Raw genomic sequence first — 15,824 nt, 5'->3', positions numbered from 1 at the left:
AGGACACCAGTGCTGATGGATGCTGTGCCCAGGGTGCTGGGCACCTGCCCAGTCCTGGGACCCACACGCCCGAGTACAGACCAGCAGAGAGCGCTGGGCACAGCAACCACAGACAATCGTGCCCTGGACAGTGTCCAGGCGTGGCTCGTGAGCGCTCTGGACACACACACGCACTCACACGCACTCACACGCACCCCACCGAGGCGCCGCCCGCACACATACAAGCCAAGTCCTCCGCACCCTTGGCTGGACCCTGTCCACCCTCACCTGTGTGCCCCCCCAGAGTCCTGCACAGAGCAGGAGCTCATCACCTGTGACCCCGGGAGCCCCAGAGACCAGTCAGCAGTGTCAGGGCTGACCCGGGTCACTGAGAAAGGACAGGACGGCACCGTGTGCTGGCTGGCCCGTCACCCATCATGGGCCCTCACTCCAGCGTGCAGGGAGGGACCCTGAGCCCACCCCAAGCACAGGCCCCACTTCCCCCAGCCCCCAGCTGTGAGGAGGGCTGCAGGGGCTGAGCCACCTGACCGTGTCAGCTGGGTCAGACCCAGCAGGGCCGGTGGGACGGGGGTGCACACCCGACCGTGCAGAGAGTAGGGCTCCAGGAAGGCCCCAGTTCTGGGTGTGAGGTCCCAGGACAGTCGCAGCACGGAGGCCTGCCGGGCGACTGAACCGGGTGGCAGAGGTGGACCTGCGTGAGGGGCACGGCCAGGAGGAAGTGCGGAACGGTCATGGGGAAGTCCAGAGAGAGAAGGAAGCTGAGCAGGGCTGGCCTTCTAGTGCACCCGCTGGTCAGTCTCAGTGTCTTCGGCAAGGGATCTGCAGCAACCAGGGGGCCTCACCTCGTGGTCACACCAGTCCCTGGTCGGCCCAGCGTCCTGGAGCTGGGGCCTGGGTGAGACTGCATGCAGAAGGCCAGAGGGGGTGAGGGCAGCCTCGTGGCCACTAGCCCAGACTCCCCCCAAGCTGGCCAGACCGTACAGGTCGGGGAGGACCACTGGGATTCGGCCAGGAACTGACCCTGGGTCTGCCGGGTGCAGGACCCAGCCCCCCGGGACCACGCCCCACCCAGACAGGATGACCTGTGGGAGACCACCCAGGAAGAGAGCTTCCATTCTGCAAAGTGCACACAGTGCCCCCGGCTCTGCCGGCCTCCGACCGCTTCCCCATCAGGTGGCTTCGGGAGGATGCAGGCTGAGGCGGAGGGCACACGGCTTCCAAGCATTTCTACCCAGAGCCAGGCGAGCCGCCGTTGGCCCCAGGTCCCAGGCAGACACCCACTGGAGACCTCCAGGAGCCCCGTGCCACCCGCAACCACGTGGTGTGCGCCCAGATCACTCTGCTTTACTCTGTGCCAGTGACCCCTGTACGGGAGAAGACCAGGGAGATGCTCGAGCCCCAGGACTCGCAGAGCTGGAAGTCCCTGCGCCCCATCCCGGGCACAACAAGAGCACCCGTCTTTGCCCGTGAGGGGTCTCGGGCCGCCACGTCCCAGCACTCCAGAAGGGGGTCTGGGAAGCAGAGTGCCCCCTGCCGGCACACGTCTAAAAACTCAACGCCACCCTAATTACTGCAGGCGGCATTGAAGGAGGCTCCCAGACCAAAGGGTGGCTCGCTCCCGACGGAACGTGGCCTCCCGACGAGAAGTCACAGGACAGAACAGCCTGGGCACTGCTGAAGCCTCTCGAGCCGCCAGCAGGTCCGCGAGCTCCCATCCCGACGGGTGGGGGCCCCAGTGCGGAAACCAAGCGCCTGTCCCGACAGGGCGCGGACGCCCGACGCTCGGGCTCCTCCTGAGCACCGTCACCCTGGGACGCTTGGCCCCGGGCACGCAGACCGCCCGTGGGTTTGGCTCCCAGCCTGCCTGGGCTTCCCCTCCCCTCAGGGACCGAGCCCTTCACAGCAGCACACACACAGCTGCCCCACGCTGGCCGCCCCTGCCCCTCGGGGGTCCTCCTCCAGGGAGAGCAGGGCGCTAGCGGGCTGTCCCGGGACGGCCCCGCGGTGACCACCCGCTCAGACACGCCACAGACTGACAGTGGCTGCCGCCGGCGCCCGCGCTCAGGGGGCCTGTCCCGGGACGCGAACAGCCGGCAGCGGCCGGAGGCCGTGATGGACGCGTCCGGCACGAATCACCCAGGAGGACCCAGGCACACACAGCGCCTGCTCAGAGGGCGGCTGACAGCAACCTAAGAGCCAGAGGAAGGGGGTGTGGGGACGGAGGACCCACCACAGCCGCGGCTCACGTGGAGAAAGGCTCATCAGTACCGGACCGTGACCGTGGACAAGGGGGCGGCAGCCGTGGGTGCTCAGTGCCAGGTGGGCTCCATCCGTCACAAGCCGAGCCCCGGGAGCACAGCACGGGAGGCCGCTGCGGCGGGCACAGCTAGGTGCCAGCAGGGACACGGCAGCAACCCAGCCCGACAAAGGCACACCTCGCCGGGAAGGCCCGGACGCCACGCGGCTCCTCAAGCCCACCCTGCGGCCGTGCACCTCCAGACCCAGGCTCGGGAGGGAGCGTGCTGGCCTGCCTTCCCCCTCCCTACGCTTCACTTTTACGTCCCCGTTCCTCAGCCGTCTGGGGCATCCTGGGGGTGCCGCCTCGGCTCAGACGGGCACGGCTAAGTGAGAGCGCGGACGAAGGACCCAGGTGTTGGGGCCGAGCCAGAGGCCCTGGAGCCGTGTGCGGGGCCCTGGAGAGGCGACACAGGAGAGCAGCCCCGGCAGCGAAGCAGGGCCAGGGAGGGGAGCTGGGCACGTCCCTCACGCAGGAAGGCTGGCCTGGAACAAGCCTGGACCCGACGCTTGGGCGCACGCACGCCTCGCACACGACGCGGCACGAGCTGCACTGCACTCGGGAGGGTTTATTAGAGGGCGTTCTGGGAACGATGGCGCGGCCCGCCTCCTGCAGGAGCAGACTCTGCCCCCGCATCACCCCGGCCAGGTTCCCACGGGCGAGACACGGACCGTCCCGCACCGCGGCCTTGCGGGGCCGGCGCCCGAGCCAGCTGGCAGCACCCCCCCGGCTCCCGCTGAGGTGCTGTCTTCACACCATGGCTGGTTTCTGGGGTCAGACGGGAGGAGTGTGGGGGCAAAGTGCGGACGCAGGGGCCGCCGCAGCTGCTGGGGCCGGGGCGCAGCGGGCCTACCAGTCCTGGTTGTCCCAGCCCTCGTCCACCGGCACGGCGGGCAGCGCGGCCTTCTTGGCGGTCTTGGTTCTGCCCTCCCCACCGCCCCCCCAGGCCTCCCCGAGGTCGCTGTGGTCGCTGTTCTTATGGTTGGACGCGGAGCCCGAGCCCCACACATCCCAGCTGTCCGAGCTCCTCTTCTCGGCCGAGGCGTCCGCGCACGTCCAGCTGTCGCTGCTCGGGGACCTGTGGCCCTTGGCGGGGTCGGCACTCCCGAAGGTCTCCCAGAAGCTCTGGTCCACGGCGCGGTTCTGGGGGTGGTCCCCACCGCTGTTCTGGTAGCTCTGGCCCTCCAGGGGTCTTGGGAAGACAGAGAGAGACTGAACAACGGCCTGGGCCACCAGGCCGTCCCTTGGTGTCCTGCCCCAGACTGCAAAGGCCCCACCCAGACCCCGACGACCACGGGGCCTGGGAGAGGCCCCCGGGCAGCTCCACCTTAGAGTCTGGGGCACAGAACCCGCCAGAAGCACTCGGGCCTCCTGCTGCCAGAGCCCGGCTGGGTCAGCCCCACCCCAAAAGGAGCTCGTTGTGAAGGAAAAAATACAACGCCGGTTTTCTGCAGCGACTGAGGGAAAAGGGGAGCCCTGAGTGCGTCGGCCCTCCCCGCGCTGTCGAGACAGAGGGGGCCCCGCAGAGCCCCTCAGCAGAGCTGTACCCCGACGAGCGCAGCCACGCGGCCTGAACCACCAAAAGGCGCGTCAGGAAGACGTGCGGCCCGTGCCCGTGAGCACAGGGAACGTGCCACCATCCAGGAGCGGCCCCCACCACGGCCGGTCTTCCCGCCCCGCCCACCCTGCGGCTGAAGAACGGGAAACCAGGCCGACCGGGCTTCCAGCAGACAGCCCAGGACGCCAGCCCGGAGCAGACGGTGAGTGAGGGGACAGGGTCGCTGAGGCGCCCCCGCCGGCCCCACCCACCCAGACGGAGACAGGGATCAGCACTGGTGCCCCTCCTCTCCAGCCTCCCCCCTCCCTCCCTGCCCTGGGCAGCAGCAGTTACCACAGGGCTGGTATCTCTACGGTTCTGGGGGCTGCTGTGACCCCCGTGCCCCTGGGGGATAACATGCCTGTCCCTCAGCGGGGATGCCGACCGCCTCCCAGAGGCCTTGTGGAAGAGACCCAGGGAACCGGCGTACCTGTCCGATGGGTCCTCTGCTCTCCCAGAAAAGAACGTGGTGACGTCCCGCCATCCCCTACTGCCAACCCCCTGGACCTGGAAGGGGACGGGAGGCGGCAGCTCAGGGTGGGTTCTCACACACATACACGGTGTCCCGCTCAAAGTCCCGGCAAAGCTTAGAGACGTGAACGGCACGGCCAGGCTCAGGCCCACGGGCTCGGGAGCTCGAGGAAACAGCATGCGTGCGAAGCCCCCTGCAGGCTTCCCCGTGCGGAGAGTGGTGGGCTGGGAAGCAGGGGGCCGCGCACACCCACACCAGCCTGGAGGACGACGGCGGCCCTCCACCAGCACGTCAGGAAGGTCGCACTCACCGGGGAAGGGCAGCGGCAGCAGAATGAGGGCAGAAGAAAAAGAAGCGACAGTTAGCAGATGTGAGAGGCCCTCCCCCCGCCAAGCCGTTTCCATATTCCTCTGGCGGCCGGCACGGGAGCGTCTCGCTGAGCCTCCTCACCCACCGCTCAGTGGGCACTCGGGCCGCACGAGCGCGCAGGGGCACGGAGAGCCCAGGCCCTTCCTGCTCTCGGCCCGGGCGCCCCAGAATGTGGAGACTGGCTTCCGGCTGCGCCTGAGCACCAGGCGGGGCCTGCCCTACCTTGGACGCCAACTGAGAGACCCCACTGGACACATCATCAAAAATCTTTCCCTCTTTCACCTGCGTGGGTTAAAACAGTGCCGTGAGCCGAGCGGCAGAAAGCCCACCGTCACCCGTCTCAGGGAGACATGGCGGCAGCTCTGTGTGACCCCGTCTCCCCCTCGGCGGCCCCCTCCCCACAAGGGAAGAGGGGGCGGGGGCCGCCGACTGCAGCCCAGACTGCTGGAACGCAGCATCCTCCCGGGGGGCCTCTGTGTCAGCAACAACCTCCTGAGGGCAGGCTGGCACTGCTCCCCGAGGCCCCAGCCCGCGGGGGGCCTCCCTGGCTCAGGCAGCCGCCTCCGCGCTGCCCACACCCAGCCGCACTCTGAGGAACGGAGCTCGAGGCCAGGCCTCCCGGAGCCCGGGGGTGGGGGCCCCCTGGGACACGCGGCACTGGCGGGAGTTGGAGCCCCCAGCACCCGCTGCTCCCCTGGAACGAGGGCCTACGGGGGTGGGGACGGAGGAGAGGGACAGGGCATCGGCTGCGTTACCTTCTCCTGGGCAGGTCTGAGGACGTTCTCGTTCAGACTGTGGCCCAGCTCCGAAGCCTGTGTGACGAGAGGGAAGTCAGGTGAGCCCGGGCAGCATGTCAGTGCTGTCAGCACTGGCCGCGAGCTTGGCCGACCGAGGGAAGGCAGCAGATGGTGAGCGGCCCACCAGCACCCAGGGCTCCCTGCCACCCCCCACCCCCGGCAGCCACGGCACCCAAGGCAGTTGCACGAAGTGCCCCCCAGGCACCCTGGCTGGGGGGCGGCCAGAGACACTGCCCCAGGCCTACCCGCTCTAGAGGGGAGAGGCCCAGAGTGGCAGCAAATCCAGCGGCCTCCCGCGGGTCTTCCCATCGGAGCCCACGCAATCCCATCCCGTGAGGACAGCCCGTGTGCTGGCAGCAGGTCACATGCTACCCCCCTCAGCTGGGGTACAGGCGGGTGCACCCTTGGTCACTGGAGGGGGTGTGAGCCCACCTGCCCGCCACCGGGCACCTGACTCAGAGGGAAGAGCACAGAGCCAAGGTGGGTGGGGCGGCAGCGGGACGATGGGCAGCTAAGAGGGAGCGCGCCAGGCAGCAGTAGCCTTGATGGACAGGGTAACCGCACACCTGTGAGCACCTTGCCCCTGGGATAACCCTCCTTCCGCTCACTGAGCTCGAGGTGATCAAGCCACGAAATGAAAATCTGCCCAGTAGCTCCTGGCACCCCAGGAGGAGCCGTGCCCCCCGGTTTGGACCCCTGGCTTCCTGCCAGGGTCTCGGGTCCCTGAACAGCCAGGATGGGCCAGACAGGAGCCCAGCAGGCTGGCGGGAAGCTCCGAGGGTGAGGGCACGTAAGCGAGGACACATACAGGCCACGGTCCGGGGAAGCTCAGGGCAAAGCGTGTGGTCAGCACAGAGACGGGGAATGGCATGCACGAGAACAGACTTGGGGCCTTACCATCTCGGGCTGCTGCTTGGAGCCCCAAAACTTTACCCAGACAGCAAGGGAGCGGGTTGGGGCGGAGGGGGAGAGAGGGAGAAAGTGAGAGAGCGAGCGAGCTCGGGCAGGAGCAGTGGTGAGCAACCACCAGGAAGCACCTCCAGACGGGTTAATTAGCCTCACGCTCTCATGGCGTCACCCCAGCAGGTGTCCTCAAAAGTGACCTGGAGTGCCCACTGACTGCCACCAAACCTCACTGCTTTCCACTCCCAACGTACAACCCCCAGAACCACACGCGCGCAAGCAGGTCAGGAGCCCGAAACAGGGACAGGCCATCCTCGAACACCAACCACCCTCGTCCTGGGACAGCCTCTGGGGCCGCTGCCTCCGGCCTGTGTGCTAACCCCACCACCAGGGCACAGGCGGTCCAGAGCCCTGCCACCACCTGGGGCCTGCCAGGGCTACCAACCAAGATTTGAAGAAAAAGAGAAACGCCAACGCCCCAAACCACCGCCCGCGAGAGAAACTAACCGGGAAAGGAGGGCTAGCCTGCCCCACCCCACAACCCGCAGTCCTGGCAACACCAGGCTTCCTTCCACCCACGGGTGCAGACAGCCGACTGCACACGAGCCTTACAGCTGTCCGGGTGCCCTCAGCCCTGCGGGCCCTGACAGGAGCAGCTTCTCACCCCCCTGACCCACAAGCACCTGAAGTGATGCACACAGAAACGCCCCCTCTCCCAAGCACAGGCCCCAGGAGGGCAGACCAGGCAGCGTCTAGACGACGACAGGACAGAACTAGAAATTTTAACAGCACGGAACGCAGAAGCTTCCGTTGTTACCTTCTGACTTGCTTGAGATCCAAATTTGGTTGCCTGAAAAGAAACATGGCTTTCCGTCACCGGTCCTGACACCAGACCCCTGGCTGCACATCCCCAGGTCTCAGCACTCGGTCCTAGGCCTGTCTCCTGATGGCCTCCCACCTCCCAGCAGCTCCGAGGGGCCCAGCAAAGCTGCCCACTAGGCCAGGCCCCGCTGGAGGGGGAGCAGGTCCCCGGTAGGGGACGGCCACCCCAGCCCCGTCAGCTGTGGGCTTTGCCGTGGCCCCGACCATGCCACCTGCTTGGCACCCAGTGCGGGCCCATCCCACAGCTCACCTTAGCACAGCACCCCCAACACTTTCATAAACAAAGAAAGAAAAGGCCTGGCCACAGATGCTCCCGCTGACAGGGGCCTGAACCTCCTGGCTGTGCCCTCCAGGGACGAGGCCTGGGGAGAACTAGCGGAGGCCCCGCACCAGAGCAGTGGTGCCACAGGGCCTGGTGCCCCTCGAGGCCACATGGGGGAGGATGCAGGGCACTGCGGCCCACGGGGAGCATGGAGAGGGGTCCATAGCGCCTTCGCTCTGGCCCAGAGCCAGCCCTGCGGTTCCTGCTGGTTGTGGAGCTGCGGGCACCCGTCTGGCCCTCAGAACGTTCCTGTCCAGGGCCTACTTAGCCAGGCGGCCCCTTGAGCCTGCCCTGGGCTCCTCCTTCTCCAGGTCACCTTCCTCACCAAGGCCACGCTGACCAGGAAACCTGCCGGATGCCCCCGACAGTCTCCCCTCTGGGGTAATGTCCTCAGACCGGTTTCTGCCTGTTCCTTTCCAAGGTCATGCCCACTCCCCACCTGTGTGTCTTGACTAAATCCCCAACCCTCCCTCGCTTGGGCAGAGGGGCAGGTAAGAGGGAGAGAGAAGTCCCACTGCCTGAACCCTGCTCCGTGCCCAGCAGCAGAAACTGGAGGGCTGGCAGAACCCTCAGCCTGCAGGGCTCACAACATGCCGCACCTGAGCACGGCAAACCCCTCTTCTAGAGTGGCGCCCCTCTGCACACAGCTCATCTCTGACGCGCAGACAGATGCCTGCCACTGAAGCAGCGAACGGAGGGGCCCTGAGATCTGCTGCAGACTCAGGGCCAACAGCACACGGCCTGGGAGGAAGCCCTGCGGCTGGGAACGCCCTCCACCCCTCATCGGAGCCCCTTCAAGACCCCTGTCTGCCCCCAGACCCCAGACTAGCCCAGCCTGTGTGGGCCTGCAGGCAGGGCGCTGGGATGGGCTACTCACACCCTCCTTAGCGGCCGAGGCAAACTTGCTCGCTCCGGTGGTGAAACTGCTCCAGCCCTGGAAAGAAGCAACAGAGAGGCCACGTCGAGGTTCCACGGGCGGCCGAACAGGCAGGCTGTCTGCTGTGCCATCCACCGCTCAGCAAGGGGCTGACGGATTCCGCCCCCAAGATCTGCAGGATGGCCACCTCCAGGGTCCCGTTCCCAGCGGCAACCCCACTTCCCACGGAGAGCGGGCACGCAAGCCGTGGGCACACCTGAACGCCACGCACCCGACTCCTGGCAGCCACGGATCCGGCCCAGCGCGTGCGTCTGCGCCACGCCACCTGACTGGACCTCCACTGCACGCACGTGCCCGTGCTTCCCTTTGCCCTCGGTCCCTCCTCCCTCCCCTCGAAGGGGTCGGGGCCTGGCACCTAGTCTGCAGGCAGACCTGTTCTGAGTTCGAGGTCTTCCCCCTAAGCCCCCAAAACTGACTGAAACTATTTACAGACACGCACGTCTCTCTCAAACCCCAACTTCCCAGCAGAGCCTCTTCCCCCCAAGGAAGCAGAGGAACCCTTAGCTCAGGAGACAAGCACATCCAGCTTCTTCGGTGAATTAAAGACCCGTAGGAGGGGGACACAAACACAAACGTGCTACGTTTGGTGGGACCCGGAGAAGGGACCCTGGCTGCCCGCGGCTGCCACAGCCCGCGGCTCTGGAGGGGCAGCCTTAATTTCTGACAAGTTCCATCACGTGGGGAACAGCACGTGTGCACGATCAGAAGAGGACAGTGGACAGTGGTGCTCAGCAGACCTCCCCCTGCACCCAGGACGCAGGACCCTACAGTGGCGGCGGACGCACGGCCGCTCCCGGGTGCTTCCTGCGTTTTTACCCGTCACGTCTGCTCCTTCTGCACTTGCTGCCTCCCCCCCCCCAGGGCACCGAAGACCCCGTCCTGTTAGCGTGGAGGACGTCTCGCCTTTTCACGCGTGCGGCACCCAGAGACAGGCCGCTGCCAGTCGTCACTGGCCAGACCCCCAGGGGTCTGCAGCTACCATCACAGACAGCGCTAAAATGAACGAACGTTGTCTAAAAACACAGTTAAGTTTCCTTGGAAGATGATGGTTTGACCTGACGCTGAGGACAAAAGCGCAGGGCCGCGAGCGCCAGACCCAGAGCGTGCCAGAGCCCATGTGGCTTGGGGAGCGGGGCTGGCGGGCAGAGCGCCGGGACCGGCTGTGCCCAGTGCTCTGGCAGGACAGGAGGACCGGGCACGCGCCACACAGGACGTCGTGCTTGGAGGAAACGCGCCTGACTAGCGGGAAACACACATTCTGTAACAAAGCACGTCAGCAACTGCACACGCCGGGACCGGAAGGAACAGGCCGGGTCAGAGAGAAACTTCGCTGCAGGAAAGGGGAGGCTGTCCTGCAGGCGGGGCCGGCTGTGGGTCCTCACCGAGCACAGGGACGACACAGCGCTGCTGAGGAAGTCCTCGTCCCTCTTCGGGGGCGGCACCGTGTTCCCAAACCCCACATAGCGGTTCTCCTGGGCCCTGACAGGGAGACAAAAAGCAGCATGCTCCTGAAAGCCTCGAGGCGGGAGGCACCCAGACCCCGGGCAGAGGTGCGAGGGCCCCGGGGAGGACGCGCATCCACAGCAAGGCGGGCGCACAGGTCAGGCTCCCCTCTGCTCACTGGAGAACACCCTCCTGCTGCATTTAGCCAGGAACCTTGGCAACACCCAAAGCCCACAGCCTGTTATTACAAGAAGCATCCAGATGATTTAATCCGACAGCTCCAAGGACAAAACTCGCTTACAGGTCAGGCTGGTTCCAAGAAGGAAAACTACTCTTTTTTCCTTTTCTCTCCACTCAAAACCACTCTTCACACCTGGGCTGGCCCGGGGATTACCACAACCAGACGCGTGCGGGCTGTGCACGCCCTGCACACGGAGAGCAGCAGGCCCTAGCCCTGAGGGCCTGAACCCCCTGCTGCCCGTGGCCTCACCCCTGATAGGAGCCCAGGTCATCATTAAGCCAGTCTTCAAACGCCTTGTCTGAGGAGGAGGTCGAGTTCTGTGGGTGGCCAGAGGCTCTGAAAGGGAGAGTCAGAGGTCAGCGAGGCCAACAGAGGACAGGCAGGTGCCTGAGGGAACCGTCCGGGCCTCTATGCTGTTACATCCGCCTGGTCACACCTGGGCTCCTCCAAGAATGGAGCACCTAAGGCCAGCTGGCCTCCCAGTCTGTGTGAAAGGCGGCTCAGGCTCAGGCTGGCCACAAGCGGGCACACGCCAGCCCACGCCGGCAGGGAGACAGCAGAGAGGCTGGAGAGACGGAGGCTGAAGCAGGCACATCAGCAGTGGTCCAGGGACCTTCCACATAAAATGCACAGTGCAGGGGTGGGGTGGGGGTCCCTGGGCACCCACGGTGCAAACAGGGAGCCTTCTGTGGACCGGTCACTCCAGAACACCAGCCTCTGACATGCGAGAGGACGCAGGGGGACCAGCTTGTCCGCATCACACCGGCACTCGGGGGTGGGCAATCCTCAGAGAGGACACAGGAGGTAAACAACACTCAGCTAGGACGTTTCCTACGGAGATGCACGCGTGTCATGGGTGCGTGTCTGGAAGGACTCGCACCGAACGGGCTCTTGAGAAATGGGGAGGTACTCCCTTCACTCAAGACACCGCTTATGGGTTGCATTTTTACTGAGAGCCTGTATTGCTTCAATGACCCACAGAGTTGTTTTTCCCACTGACTCTCGGGAGCAACTCACAATGGCAGCTGTTCCCACACCAATATGGGGTCCTGAGCTACGGCCGAGATCAGGGCCAGGCCCAGAACAGTCTGGAGCCAGACAAGAGGCCAGAGGAGTAGCTACCGGTGGGCAGTAGACGGCAGAGTCTTGGGTTGGGGTGGGGTCCAGTTCTGGGCAGGCGATGACTCGGGAGACCATTCTCTGCCTTCAGCCAGAGTGGCTACCTGCCGAGGGGACACAGGCATTAGCCAGCCCAGGACAGAGACGTCACCCGCTCTAGCGTGTCCTGCCTGCTGTCCCTCCCAGGCTCAGCGGCCACGGGCTGGGGGCTCTCTGCCACATGTCAACACCGAGACAGGGTCTCACTCTGACCGCAACGAACAGCGGTGCTGGCGAGTTCTTGGTCAGTGGCTCCGACCCCACGTGGCGCGCTGCCATCCTCGGCAGTTTCACCCACCACGTACAGAGCGGGCACGCGACACTCTCCCCGAGGGTGGGGAGGAAGGCCCACTCTTCACCCCTGCTAACAACGTGCCACCTGCTTTCCCCCGGGTGGGACACGACGGCCCACGTGTCCTGTCTGTGGACAGACCGCGCACGGCCTCTGCAGGGAGGTCAGAGCCCACAGGAGAACGCCAGCTCCCACGGGCAGAGCCTCAGCACCGCTGGTCAGCCGGTCCCTACCTTGTCCCTGAAGAGGGCCGCGGCCTTGCTGTTGTACTTGTCCTGCAGGGACCAGCAGGGGTCATAGTCCTCCTGAGACTCCAGGAACTCCCGGAATTTCGCGTTCCCTCCAGCTTTCATCTTCTCCAGCTCCACGTCCTTCCACTTGTCCATGGTCACGGAGCGCACGAAGCTAGAAACCAGAGAGCCAACCTACTTATTAGCACTAGGCGTCCAAGAGCCCCCAGCCAGGTCGTGAATCTGGCACAGGCACTTCCCTGACAGAAGCGCGGAGCAGGCAAGGTGGCGCGCGTTACCCTGTCACCGCACACCCGACAGGAGGCCCTCGAGGCAACAGGGGCAGGGCACTGACCTGAGGTGCACCCCGAGCCCGCGGTGCTTCCCCGAGCACTCCAGGCAGATCCAGATGCCGTAAGTCACACTCACCCACTGAGGATTGAACGCACCACACTCAAAACACACCTGCGGAGAGGGTCACGTGCGACTCACCCTGGCACTTGGGGCCCTGGGACCCCAAAGACCCGACAGGTGGCCCCAAGAGGGAGCAGAGGAGACTGGCCCGAGGCTAACAGTAACAGGGAGAGCTCTGAGAGGTTTGCTAAACCTCAAAGCACCCGAGCAGAGCAGACGCTTACGTTGTTTTCATCCTGCACTCTGACTTCTTTCAGAACTTTCCTCGTTCTGGGGCTGGCCATGATGCTGCAAAGGAGAAACACAAAGTTTTAAAACTTACCAGTAGGCTACTTTACGAGAAAACGAGTGAGTGCAAAAACACTAGCACACACAGCTTCAGAGAAATCCCACGAAGCTGCCTGGAAGCTCCGGGGTAAGGCCCCTGCTCACTACAGGCGGCCTGAGGGAACCACTTACAGAAGGAATCTGTCCTCCACACGCTAAGAAAAACCCAGAGCTGTCTGGATGTTTCCAGCCAAAGGCAACGCGATTATTAAGAATAACATGATTACTGGCGTCCGCTTTGTCTAAGCATCATACACCACCCACACTGCATAATTTATAAAACGTCCCGTCTTGTGACGAAGCCCATAGCAAGGGGTGGTCTTTCTACAACGTACACAGACTGGCCGCTCAATCTGACTGCCCACCTGAAAGGCCAACACCTCAGACTGGGGCCAATAACCTTCGGAGACAGGGAACCCCAGTTCTCTGCACGCCACGTCTTCCTTCCACTCCCCAGCCTGTGGTGTGGGGCCGAAGCAGTAGCCCTGACCGATACGTGCAGAGGCCGGTCTGTGGGGGGCCTACAGGGATGTCCTCCGAGGGCCCATCACAGGGTGGAGGTGACAGACGGCATGAGCACAGCAGGGCACACCTGCCACCATGCCTCACGGGGACACTGCCGGGGCACCACAGCCCTTAATTCAGGCTGAAGAGAAAAACCATTTCTGTCTTTACACAGCTCCTAGCTTTGGCAAAGCTCAAGTTCAAGCAACAGCCCACTGGATTCATGACCAGGAAAAGCGATACAGCAGATTCAAGCTGGAGGAAGGGGGTGGGAGCCTGCACGGTGCTGGCCATAAAGCAACCCCACGGTCCTGCACACCCCGCCACCACTTGGCCCCAGGCCGCCTCTACCACCACCACCAGCGTGTGTCCCCCTGAAGCTCGCCCTTCCCTCGTGAACGGAGCCTGTGAGCTGCTGCCCCTAACTCTCACGGCAACACGAGCCCACTGCAGAACACGCAGGGACCCTGTAAGTGGCTCAGAACTGGACACCTGCCCAGCTGCTGGACATTTCATGCGGCCAGCTTCTCTGCTGACAGTGAAGGTGGAGCTTTCTATGGACGTGCAGTGTAAACATTCCAGGATCTCTGGCTGTACCTCACCTGTAATCTTAGTACGCAGAAATAAGTCACGGGTGGAAACCCTGACTCTCTGCACAACCAAACCTTCTAAATCTGCAAGGCCAGGACTCCTGTGTTCATCAGTGCCCACTTTGAAGCTAGCTGAAGGAAATAACAAATAAACGTTGGTTTTCAGTTTTTTACAATTGATGGACAAAACTCAGAGTCCACCCGCGGCTCTTCTGCCCTCTGCAGTTTTCTGTACTCTGTGTACAGACAGTCTACCAAAACCATCGGATCTCAAGGGCAAACACCTGAATACATCATCCTGGTCGGACTCATTCAAGTGGGATACTTTCAGCACACTGAGCGTCTATGCCACCGCATGAGAAAGGCATCAACAGGTAAACACCACACACACCTGGAGAGACATCGGGCTGGATCTGAATTCACAAGGCCCTCTGCACACATTTGTCTCACTGGAGAGCCCCTTGCGGCCTGCTGTGTGGGGCTGACATGCACACCTGCCCGCTCAGGTCTCCATACTCAGCCCTGTGCTCTTTCCAGAGAACTGTGCCTTCCCTCAGAGGTTCACATTCTGGTCAAAAGGCGCCGGCAAACGGAAGTCAGAACTGGGTTGAGCATGCTCCGAATTTCTAATTGTGTAAAATAAAATTAGGCAGACCAAATGTTTGCAGAACTAGTAGCAAAGTAACGTGTGAAAAGGAAATGACCTGGATTTTAAAGACACTCCCCTTGGGGGCCAGTTTTGGATGCGAGCATCCTTCAACTCTGAAATGCTAACTTTGATACCTGAAAATGCATCCTAACTTTCAAAACCACAAATACGGTTTATCTTGAAAAATCATCCAAGAACTCTTTAAAGCTTGAAACCAGACGGTAAAATGCAGGTTTCTGCAAGTGGACATAACTTCGGTAAACGCTGAACCAAATGAGGACACTTTTTCTTAGTTCACCACATAAGCCACTTGTTAACTGCACAACGCTTGCTCCTGAACTTGGGACCTGTCCGTATCATAAATTAATTAAAAGGGATGACTGAAGGGCAGGGCTGGGTCCCCAGGGCTGTTACAGCGACGGAGACAGAAACCACCGGGAGCATCCAGGGCACCTGTGCGAAAGCACAGCCCCTTCTCCCGGACGCACGGATCTGTTGTGAACCTGGGCGGGGTGGGGTCCCGGGAAGCAACGCCAGAGCAAGCCGGAGAGCTCAGCACCCCCCGGGCCATCCCCCCGGGCGCACGGTCACGGCCAGAGCGCGGCAGGAGGGTTAGGCCTGCCCCGAACGAACGCCATCCCTTCCCAGCGTTGGTGGTCTGCGGTGGAGCCTTGACCGGGGCAGAGGGACGCATACCCCACGGGAACCGAAAAGGGCCGTTCGAGCCCCTCCCGGGCGGCTCCCCCTCTCTCCCCGAGGGGGTCGTCCACGGCGCCGGGCGAGGCCGAGGCTGCCGCTCCTGACCACACCGGCCTCCCCCGCACCCGCCGGACGGAACCCTAGCTCCCCAGGGCGGAAGCCCTCAGCCTGCAGCCCCGGGCTGTCCGTCTGGACGCTGCGCCCCTTCCCCGGGAGGAAGGGGAGCGGCGGGGTGCGCGGGGCCCCGGCTGCGGGAGGCTTCCAGGAACCGAGGTGGGGGCGGCTTCCGAGGAGAGAGGGGCGGCGGGCCGGGGTCCGGGCCGGGGCGTCAGCCCAAGCGGGCCGGGGCCTCGGGCCACGCTTACCGGGCGGGGTCCGGACTCGATCCCGCGCGCCGGGGGTCCGCCGGAGTCCGCCGGGTTCGGGCGCGCCGCAAGCTGCTCCGGGGACGCGCGCCGGCCGCCCGCCCCGCCGCCACCAGCTTCCGGCTACGTTGCGCCTCGCGGGGCATCACGGGAAGCCGGGAGAGGGGGCGGGCCGGCGGGGCGGGACTTCCGCCTTCGCTCGTCGGGCCGGAGGGCGGCCCCGCCCCTGTCGCCTTGGGGACGCGGCGGGCCGGCGGGGGGCGGGCCTGACTGTCCGGCGGGGACCGGCGGGTGCCGGTCCGCAGCGGCGGGCACGGAGAACGCGCCCTGCTTCGGT

General features: G+C 64.2%; 1 protein-coding gene across 11 annotated transcripts; it reads right to left on the bottom strand.

Annotated features, from left to right (window-relative positions):
* Window positions 1–2,849: 2,849 nt before the first annotated feature.
* On the bottom strand, window positions 2,850–15,621 carry ARFGAP1 (ARF GTPase activating protein 1). 11 transcript variants are annotated; one of them, XM_078057377.1, is made up of 16 exons: window positions 15,488–15,614; window positions 14,166–14,400; window positions 13,787–13,906; window positions 12,578–12,641; window positions 12,295–12,404; window positions 11,943–12,114; window positions 11,382–11,482; window positions 10,509–10,595; window positions 9,958–10,054; window positions 8,516–8,572; window positions 7,252–7,284; window positions 6,429–6,458; window positions 5,490–5,546; window positions 4,957–5,016; window positions 4,324–4,400; window positions 2,850–3,488 (listed from the first exon to the last, which is right to left on the bottom strand). In XM_078057377.1, the coding sequence occupies exons 4-16, from the start codon at window positions 12,635–12,637 to the stop codon at window positions 3,146–3,148; spliced, it is 1,284 nt and encodes a 427-aa protein (XP_077913503.1). In that variant the 5' UTR covers window positions 12,638–12,641; window positions 13,787–13,906; window positions 14,166–14,400; window positions 15,488–15,614; the 3' UTR covers window positions 2,850–3,145. The 11 variants fall into 11 exon arrangements, with proteins under 11 accessions (XP_077913503.1, XP_077913501.1, XP_035940668.1 ...); XM_078057375.1 differs by lacking the exon at window positions 13,787–13,906; XM_036084775.2 differs by lacking the exons at window positions 13,787–13,906; window positions 14,166–14,400 and having other exon boundaries at window positions 15,488–15,621.
* Between the last annotated feature and the right edge of the window lie 203 nt (window positions 15,622–15,824).

Source organism: Halichoerus grypus, chromosome 10, assembly GCF_964656455.1.
Source record: "Halichoerus grypus chromosome 10, mHalGry1.hap1.1, whole genome shotgun sequence".
Lineage (NCBI taxonomy): Eukaryota > Metazoa > Chordata > Mammalia > Carnivora > Phocidae > Halichoerus > Halichoerus grypus.
This window is presented reverse-complemented; position numbering and strand designations above follow the sequence as displayed.